The sequence below is a fragment of the Scomber japonicus genome, chromosome 18, assembly GCF_027409825.1.
Source record: "Scomber japonicus isolate fScoJap1 chromosome 18, fScoJap1.pri, whole genome shotgun sequence".
Classification (NCBI taxonomy): Eukaryota; Metazoa; Chordata; class Actinopteri; order Scombriformes; family Scombridae; genus Scomber; species Scomber japonicus.
Window position 1 is genome coordinate 17,029,300 of NC_070595.1, and position 10,509 is coordinate 17,039,808.

General features: G+C 39.8%; 1 protein-coding gene across 1 annotated transcript; it reads left to right on the forward strand.

Moving 5' to 3' along the window:
- Positions 1–5,281: 5,281 nt before the first annotated feature.
- On the forward strand, positions 5,282–7,732 carry ndufa4a (NDUFA4 mitochondrial complex associated a). The gene is made up of 4 exons (XM_053338825.1): positions 5,282–5,453; positions 6,685–6,773; positions 7,007–7,067; positions 7,393–7,732. Exons 1-4 carry the CDS (start codon positions 5,412–5,414, stop codon positions 7,447–7,449), a joined length of 249 nt encoding a protein of 82 aa, XP_053194800.1. The 5' UTR covers positions 5,282–5,411; the 3' UTR covers positions 7,450–7,732.
- Positions 7,733–10,509: the final 2,777 nt, after the last annotated feature.

Here is a 10,509-nt window from a genome sequence, read left to right on the forward strand (position 1 = left end):
AATTAATAGCATTCAGAAACATTTTGAGAGCATGAATGCACCTAAGCACGCATAACCACAGGAGTTATAAAGGGAATATTTGCCCCAACAGCATAGTTGAAGGATATCAACATTTCTGATGATATAAACACAAAACAAAGAACACTTAACGTCTAAATATGAGACATCTTAACTATGCAGCCTTTACAGGGTGAAGCAGAGAAAAACCATTATGAAGTAAGTGGAATAATGATTCTAACTAGGCGGAGATGAGAGTTTGTTAAACATGATGATTAAAAGTTGCACAATGTTTCAAGTCGTTTAACACAACAGTCAGGTGACGCTGAATGGTGGCTCAATCATTCCTCCTGTTAATGCTGGCTGTTAAAAGATCAATGTAAGTGATTGGGGAGGGGGGGGTGCAAAATCCTTATTTAGTGCAAAAATGGATTTTGAAAGTTGATGTAAAGCTTATATGAGGCTTCAGCAGACTGAGTTAGTCATTTCTAGTCGATATCTGACACATTTACAGTCTTTTTAGCATCAAATTCCCTCTTTGTGTTTCCTCTGTTGAGCTGTGGTTGAAGTATAGTAACAAAAAGAAGGACTTTGACATTAACCCTCCTGTTGTCCTCAGGTCAAGGAAGGAAGGGAAGAAAGGAGTAAGGAGGAAAAGAGGAAGGAAGGAAATGAGTAAGGAGGAAAAGAGGAAGGAAGGAAAGGCGTAAAGAAGGAAGGAAGGGAGTAAGGAAGAAAAGAGGAAGGAAGGAAGGAAGGAAAGGCGTAAGGAAGGAGGAAGGAAGAAAAGGAGTAAGGAATGGAGTAAGGAGAGAGGGAGGGAAGGAGGTAGGAAAAGAGGAAGGAAGTAAGGAGAGAAGGAAGGAAATGAGGAAAGAGAGAGGGAAGGAGGGGAAGAACAAAGGAAAAATTAAAGAAAGAGGGAGGAAGGAAGGAACAGTCAAAAAGAGACAGGGTCAATTTGACCCGGGAGGACGACAGGAGGGTTAAAAGAGAATACTAACATTGAAAGATATCTACTTGATTTGACTCATTTGGACAGCTGAAGCTTCATATTAGCTTCAGATCAACTTTTAATACATGTTGCAAATAATGAAGACTGGATTTTGTCCTCCATCACTTATGAAGAAAACTTCTAGTCAGTATGAACAGGAGGAATCATTACATCAATAAAAATCTACAGATGTGGTTGAACTCATGCTTATTCTACAAAGACTTTCTAAAATAGCCCGGACAAAATAACTGGTACCCCTCAGAAGATGTAGGAAATAATTGATTAGTAGTGATACTTTAAGCAGGCTGTTTTTAGTTTTTCTTTAATTAGTATCACAGATGTTTCAATCATAAAATCACTCATGCAGCTAATTCAAAATGAGAAAATTACTCACTGCTGTTTTATGCCACTGTGTGCGTCACGTCGAACATGGAAAACAGAAGGAAAACTAGAGAGAGATCTGAAACCTAGAGAGTGATCTGAAGACTTTAGAAGAAAGGTAAAAGCCAAGTGTGGTCAACCTAAAGGTTACGAGACCATCTTCAAATAGTTTTATTATTAGTGATTTTAACCCTCCTGTTGTCCTCCCGGGTCAAATTGACCCCATCTCTTTTTGACTGTTCCTTCCTTCCTTCCTTCCTTCCTTCCTCCCTCTTTCTTTAATTTTTCCTTTGTTCTTCCCCTCCTTCCCTCTTTCTTTCCTCATTTCTTTCCTTCTCTCCTTACTTCCTTCCTCTTTTCCTACCTCCTTACTCCTTTCCTTCCCTTCCTCCTTTCCTCCCCCTCTCCTTACTCCATTCCTTCCTTCCTTCCTTCCTCCCTCCCTGCCTCCCTCCTTACTCCTTTTCTTCCTTCCTCCTTTCCTCCCTCCCTCCTTCCTTACACATTTCCTTCCTTCCTTCCTTCCTTCCTTCCTTCCTTCCTTCCTTCCTTCCTCCCTCCCTCCTTCCTTATGCCTTTCCTTCCTTCCTTCCTCTTTTCCTCCTTACTCCTTTCCTCCTTTCCTCCTGTCCTTCCTTGACCTGAGGACAACAAGAGAGTTAAGGGCCATGGAGCCATAGCCAACATATTTAGAGTATTTTATTTTCAGTATTTGTAAAGATATACATGAAAACACAAACACAGCTCCAAACCCCTCCCCAACCCACCCACCAACAAATTGAAAGACATAGGAAAAAAAAAAAGAAAAAAGAAAAATAATAACAATGAGAGGCAAGGTAGGCAGAAGCTTGTAAATCTACAACCAGTCCATCATAGAGGCTGACAATGTGTCAATATATACCAAATAAGGTTGCCACATCTCCGTTAAAGTATTATAGTCTTTCCTGAGTGTATATGTCATTTTTTCAAGTGGAACACAGCTATTCATTTCTGAAACCCATCTTCCTATAGAAAGTTGGGAGACAGACTTCCATGGCAGCCGTAGCCAACATATCAAGATGTGGTCACATGAGGAAAATTGGCCTTGAGATTGAACAAGAATGCGCCAATGTTCAAGAAGGAGCCAAGGAAAACGTACAATACAGTTTAAATCACACCATCTATCACTGTCTTAATGAAAATGGGAAGAATAGCGGAGACACAAAAAAGCCAGACTGGAGTTGGCCTAAATGTACATTGACAAGCCACAGTCCTTCTGGGAGAATGTGCTTTTTGGTAAATCACACCAACCCTCCATTACAGAAGAAATAAAGAAAAGAACACCATGCCTACTGTGAAATGTGGAGGAGGCTCTGGGATGTTTTGGGGTTGCTTTGCTGCCTCAGACACTGGATGACTCAATGAAATCAGGAGACTATCAAGACATTAAAAACTCCCTTTTAACAGGAAGAAACCTCACGCAGAACCAGACTCAGAGTGGGCGGCCATCTGCCTCGACCGGTTGGGGTAGAGAGGAGAGAGAGAAAGGAGAGGAGAGAGAAGCACATTGAAGGTCCGGGACTGGAATCTGTCATCCGTACGTCTACAGGCCCAGATTACCTGTGAGACCAGAAAGTACAGACGACTCCGGGGAAGAAGTTTAGGTTATTGAATGCATTAGTAGAACATGAATGTTAATGGATATAGATGGATGGATAGAGAGAGACAGAGGAGGAGAGAGGAACTCAGTGCATCATGGGAGTCTTAGCTGTGTCTTAGCTGCAAGTCATGGGTGTTACAGCAGGATAATGACCCTCAACATACATCAAAAAGCACTCAAGAGTGTTTGAGAAGAAAACGTTGGACCATGTTGAAGTGGCCCGCTATGAGTCCTGATCTGAATCCCACTGAACATCTGTGGAAGCGGCTGAAACTTGGCTTCAAACCTGAGAGAGCTGGAGAGGTTAGCTTAAGACAAGTGGGCCAAACTACCAGTGGAGAGGAGCAGAAAACTTATTCAGAGTTACAGAAAGCACTTATTATTAAACTAGTAGGGATAAGAGTGTCGCAGTATTGAGCAAGAGTACTTCCACTGGTGGCAAAATGGGCGGCAATATAATCAGTGTGAATTTGGGCATATGGCTGTTGTTTTTAGACAAACGTAGAACAAATGAGACCTGTCCTTTAACCTTTGTGTCGTCCTCCCGGGTCAAATTGACCCTGTCTGTCTTGACTGTTCCTTCTTTCCTCCCTCCCTTCCTTCCTCTCTCTTTCCTTCTCTCTTTCTTTCCTCCCCCTTCTTTCCTCCATCCTTCCTCCCTCCTGCCTTCCTTCCTTTCCTCCCTTACTTCTTTCCTTTCCTCCCTTCCTTCTTCCCTCCTTTCCTTCCTTCCTTCCTCCTTTCCTTCCTTCCTCCCTTCCTTCCTTCCTCCCTCCCTCCTTCCTTCCTTCTTTCCTCCGTCCTTCTTTCCTCCATCCTTCCTCCCTCCTTCCTTCCTTCCTTTCCTCCCTTACTTCTTTCCTTTCCTTTCCTCCCTTCCTTCTTCCCTCCTTTCCTTCCTTCCTTCCTTCCTCCCTCCTTTCCTTCCTCCCTTCCTTCCTTCCTTTCCTCCCTTGCTTCTTTCCTTTCCTCCCGTCCTTCTTCCCTCCTTTCCTTCCTTCCTCCCTTCCTTCCTTTCCTTCCTTCCTTACTTCCCCCCTCCCTCCTCTCCTTCCTCCCTCCTTTCCTTCCTTCCTTCCTTGACTCGAGGACAACAGGAGGGTAAGTGAAATGACCGATGAACCGTCAGATTGAGGGAAACAGCGCCTCCTGCTGTCAGACTGGAGTACAGACCGTCCACCTGCTCCCACTGAAACCAGAGACAGGAAACTTGTTTTAGTCATCTCAGTCATGTAGACAGCACTGAGTACTTTAAATAGATACTGTTCATTGTTATTGATACTGGCATTTTAATTGTGACAGAGCATTGAATCATTGAGGTAGAGGTAAGTGACAGTTTGATTTAACTTATTAGTATTAGAGATATTTATTAGTATCTCATTATTTTGAGATATTAAGTCATTAGTTTGGAAAGTTTCTCATTATTTTGAAATACTTAATCATTATTTTGATGTAGTTTCTCATTATTTTGAGATGCTATGTCATTATTTTGAGATAGTTTATCATTTTTGAGACACTTAAGTCATCAGTTTGAGAAAATTTGTCATTATTTTGAGATATTAAATCATTAGTTTGGAAAGTTTCTCATTATTTTAATATAGTTTCTCATTATTTTAATATAATTTCTCATTATTTTGAGATACTAAGTCATTATTTCAAGAAAGTTTGTCATTTTGAGATGCTAAGTCATTATTTTGAGAGTTTCTCATTATTTTTAGATACTAAATCCTAATTTTTAAGAAAGTTTGACATTATTTTGAGACATTAAGTCGTTAATTAGCGATAGTATCTTATTATATTGACTCGCAGGATCTTTTTTTCATCATATTGACAGAAATGGGCTTCCATAGCGATTGCATTATATTGAATGAATGAAGTGACATTTTTTTTAAAAATCGTATAATTAAATCCTGTGTCAACAAATCCCACATCAGCTGTGTGATTTACTGATAGTATCGCAAAGATAAATAAATCAATGAATAAATACAACAAGTCTGAGTCAAAACAAGAAGTAAACGAGGTATACAGTCTATAGGTATTTGTCATGATTGTTATTGTTCTCATGAAGCATTTTCAGCTTTGCCGGAATAAAATGTTTCAATAAAACCAAAAAGGAAGCGACACATTGATCAAATATTAAGAAATACATCGACATTTCTGTCTTTACTGTACGCCAAGGATGTTTAGCATCGTTCAGTTAATAATTAATATTGGTGTGTTTATTGTCGCAGCTGCTCAGGCAGTGTGTGTATGTCCTATTTCTGACTCCTTGGCCTTTTCCTTCTTTACGCACAGATCCTGCAGATTAAATTGCGCACCCAGCCTTTTTTGGCAAGACTCTCGCTAATCCGTTTATATCGGTACAAATTGGGATAAATCTGTGTTTTACTCGGGGTCAAAATGTTCTCCACACTCAGCAAACAGATGAGGAATCACCCAGCTGTGAGTATATTTAGGTTATAGTTGGTTAAAATGGAGAAAAAAGGAGCGCAGATTCAAGGCTTTTACTCTGTAGCGCAGTTAGCTTTCTGCGAGCTAATACTCCCAACTCGACCGCATCGACTTTCAGAGATGCGGGTTAAATATCTAAAGATGCTATGCTGTTAAATATTATTCTCCAACATGTTATTAGTAATAAACATATCTCCTATATCTTATAGTTTAAGTGATTCTAAGACATTTTATTTATCGATGCTTTTTGGAGTCAAATGAGGTCGCGTGCTTTACTAGCAGCTGGTTAAAGCTACTACTAGCTAAGTAGCATTTCTGGGTGTTAACTAGTCTCCTCAATCCTTACAATAACTTTACATTTGACCCAACATACAGACGTGTTGTTTAATAAAGGTTTGAATAGGTTAACTTGGTGTAGAAGTGTTGGCTTTGAGGGGAAAAAGTTGTGAAACTATTCAGACTTTTGTGTAAACACGACATGACGCCAAAAACACATGATGTCTGTTGACTACAAGGTCACAAAGCTGGTTATTAAACACAGAGGAGGAGTTTAAGTCCATTTACTAAAGTACAGCTTTGAGTATTTCCATTTATAGCTAGAGGGAAATGTTGTATTTTCTACTCCACTACATTTATTTGACAGCTTTAGTTACTTTTTTGGATGAAGATTTGACACAATGGATAATATGTTTTTAACATACATAAAACACACTGTTAAAGATGAAACAAGAGCTTTCAAGTCTGTTTTGGCTTTTGACGCTATACAAAAAGTAGTGTGTAGTCAGACTCATATTTCAGATGTCTACTAATAATCTTAAACTTCTCACATTCATTTCAGTAAATGATCTAATATTTCACCAAAAATGAAAGATTAGAGGAAAAAGTTCAACAATCAAACACCAATTTGTGTATCAGAGTTTTGTTTTTCCTTCTTTCCTCTCCCATTAATCATCTTACGACCGCTCACATTTATCTGCTCACCCTTTGGAGGAGCCTGGACCCTATGTTGGGACTCGCTGGACTAAACTGTCTATTAATAGACATAATTTATTTTTGACTTATTTTAATTTTGTGTCTGTGACCCTTGGTTCATGGAAGTTGTTTTTGCCCCAGCCTGTTGTGCAGTTCACTGTTTCCAGTATACAGTACTGTGTTTACTGATCTAGATCTTGTGTCAGCTGTTCTTCTGTGTTTTTAATAAACACTGTCTGTTCTTTTACAGCTGATTCCTCTTGCCATCTTCATTGGTGGAGGCGCAGCCATGTCCATGATGTACCTCGCTCGTCTGGCTTTGAGGAACCCTGACGTGAGGTAAGGACTCAACTCACACATATGACACATCAGACCTTCTTGTAGCATTTATTCTTCTACCTTTCTCCTTTGTTTGCTCTTTTTCAAAATGGCAAATGGGTGCAGCACGGTGCATGTGCTCTGCAGAAGACATCAACATTGTTTGCAGTACTCTTGCTCATGTCACATCACAGTTTTTGGTGCAGCATCGTAAATATTTTGTACCTTTTTTTTCCCTCCTCCCTCCTTTGCAGCTGGGATCGTAAGAACAACCCAGAGCCCTGGAACAAGATGGCCCCAACTGATCAGTACAAGGTGAGCCTTAGTCACCGCTCAGGAAATCAGTAGTAGTAGTAGTTGTAATCGAAAGAGTGTAGGTGGTTATGTTGAGAGATTATAGTATGGATCTTTGCCAGACTTGCTACTGAGCCTTGGATTATTCCTTTCAATGGGATTTATCAAATGACATAATCTGGTTAACGTTATCTTGTGGTAACAAATCTGATAAAGTCATTAACTACTGAATCACGTAAGTATTCAGACACTTGTAGTTTTCTTTTAATTACAAGAACATTTTATAAATTATCTACCTTTGTATTGTGGTGGTGTTTCTAATATTTGTGTTTTTTTTCTCTCACAGTTTTACGCAGTTAACATCGACTACAGCAAGCTGAAGAAGCAAGGCCCTGACTTCTAAACATCATATTTGCTGGACCAAAAAAACAACAACAATACAAATATCAGCTGATCCGCACATCCCCAACTTTATAACTTTTGTTTTTTTGGAGAGAGTTTGATTTAATGATGCAGAGGCTAAATCCGCACAATGGTTCATATTTAAGTTTGGTCATTGCATCCATTACATTGGCGCTTTTTTCCTGACAATTTGTCTCTTGTTTCTCATTGGTGAGTGGTTGTCATTAAATAAAGATGAGGAGTCTTTTCTCCTTCATACAGAGAAAAGAACTTGTTTTCATTTATTTGTGAGCGCTCTTCATTTTTGATTTTTTTTTTTTTTTTGCATCCTCACTGCAAAAACACATCATACACTCAATTGCATCACCGCCCAGATGGCCCTCCGCTGTTATGTCATTGTTGTGTCTGCTACAACTACTATGTTGGCTTTCCCTTCACCTCATCTCACCTTTGTCCTGCCTTAACTCAGCAACTGGTGAATTATGTGGCACACTACTCTTGGCTGCTATCCAAAGTCTTATCGTATAACGGGCTAGAGCGAGGGTGGAGGGAGACTTTAACCATGGTCACGTTTGAACAGGTGGCTCCCTCTGGTGGCAGCTGTAGCAGTCCAGATGGTATTAGTAATGAAACCTTACTACTATTAAGTCTGCTGCTGCTGCACAGGTTTCAAATTGCACTCTGTACTTAAAGGGAGAGAGCAAGACAGCGTTGCCTGCCTCCCTGCAAAGGTCGATTTGGTGTTTGTATAAAGCAATAACATGTTCAGGCGTTGAACTCCACACACACACACACACACACACACACACACACACAGAGAGGCAGGACTCTGGTGGGACGTTGGGAGGTGTTTTCTTCTAATAGAATGCCATCGCTCGCAGCCAGATGAGTTTGTAAATGTCAACGGGTCGTGCAACTCCATCTGCAGCTTTGGAGAAATGCGACAAGGATGAGCAGCCAACGTAGTGCAGAAAATGTCAAGGAGACCTTCATATTTGAATAGAAGCCCACGTCTCAATCTGCCCACCTACTCCACGGCTCCACAGTTCTTTCACACACTCACTCAATCTCTCTTCTTTTTTTCTCTTTTTTTTCTTTCACCTGGGCAAATGAAAATTAACGTTTGGCACAGCATGTAACAGTGTTTTCATTTTGGAGCAACTAGGGATTGTTTCAGTATGTTCACCTTGATGACTCTGAGCCCTCAAGTCTTTTTTTAAATTAATTATTTATTTATTTTTATTCCTCCTTAAAACAACTATTAGTTCAGATGAGTTCTTCAAAAAGAGAACAACACAGACACCTGCCTACAACTTCCCTGAGCTCATTTATTTGTTGATATAACCTGTTATTGTCAGTTTAATTGGGGCAAAATGAAGGCAAGTGACATGCTATGTGGATGACAGCAGGCACCAGAGGCTGAATGACAGAAGAAAGAAAGTAAAAATAAGAAAGAAGGGAGTAAAGAAAAAGAAGGATGAATCACCCTGAGATCAAGAAAAACTTTGAATTCTGTAATGTCACAATAGAGTTAGGAACTATCAGCCAAGATGATGCACTTAGGATGAAGTTTTGAAGTATTTAGTGCATTAAACAACTTGTATAGCTACTATAAGAAAGAAATAACTGCTTTAGATATAAAAGAAACTTGAAGATTATTATCAGGGTCTTTACAAGTATAGAGGATCAACACTGCCAAAATCTTCATACAAATCAGGATATTTTTTAAAAACAGTTTTTGCATCAGTGATTTTATAGTGTCAGTATTGCTACATTTGAAGAATAAAATACCTTAAAATGAATAAAATGTTGTCCTGACTGTTTAATACCAGCAAGAATAAGCATCTACTGCAATGCTAGCAGCTCTGTAAGGATGCACTCATGCACAGCGGTAGCTTCAGTCAAATGCCGACAAGAAGATAACATTTGCCAATTATCTCTAAACACACAGTTACAGTTGAGGCTGATGGCTGTGTTGTTAGTTTTGAATTCCGTAATAAACCAAAGTCATTTTGACCTGATGATGGCCAAAGTTTTTACAGTTCATCCTGAAGGAAAACATCAATGTCTGTACTGAATGCCGAGACATTTCACTCGAAACCCCAGAAGTCAAACTCATGACGGCACCAGAGGAAAACTCAGGGGACCATTTAAGTCTATTGACGTCATCCTCTGGGGACCATGACAAAAATGTCATGTCAATCCATCCAAGAGTTGTTGATATATTTCAATCGGGACCAAAGTGGTGGATGACTGACTGACTGACATGTCTGGATGCACATAATTGGTTATTTTTTTGTACCTTTTTGAATTTTTGACACTACTCTATTTCAATCAGGAGAAACCAGAGAATGAAACAAAAAGAGTTGTTTATTATACACATGATATTGATGATAGGTAATGTCAAAACTCTTGGTGCTTGGACTCTGCAGGGAGATTTTGAATCAAAGGATTTCAGTCCTGAGCAGCAGCAAGAAGAAGCCCCCCCATCGAGTCCAGACACTGGTGGTGGATGACTCTACTTAGACTGATGAGGTTTTGATGAAGTGATGCACTGACAAATCTGCGAAGAATGGACGGTGATGAGTCGTGCAAAACAGCATCAAGAAAAAAAACATTTTAAAAGCTAGGACAGCAGAACAGTTCATTGATGCTCCAGAAATGACAGCAAGGAAATGATGTGGAGGAGTGAGCTGTGAGAGGGATCGGAATGACAGAGGAATGAGAAATAACATTATAGATGTGAGAATGCAAAAAGAGAGTCTACCTGACTAAACATTCGCTAAGCTTCATTTCAATGCTGTTTGTAATGTGTTTTATGACGACCCTGGTGAAGGCCGCAAGCTGAAATGCGTCGGTCTAGCAATAAAGTTGTTCTGTATGCGACAAGTGTTGCTGGAAATTTGACCTTTTTGACCTGTTTTCTCTTCTGCATCCACCTTGGAAGTAGGTGAAGTTGTGCAAGAAAGCTCAACTCTGCTACAGACCATCAATGCCATGCCTAGATCCAACGAGTGTCACTAAAAATCTTTGAAGCCGCACATCAAAATGAAGTGTTTTT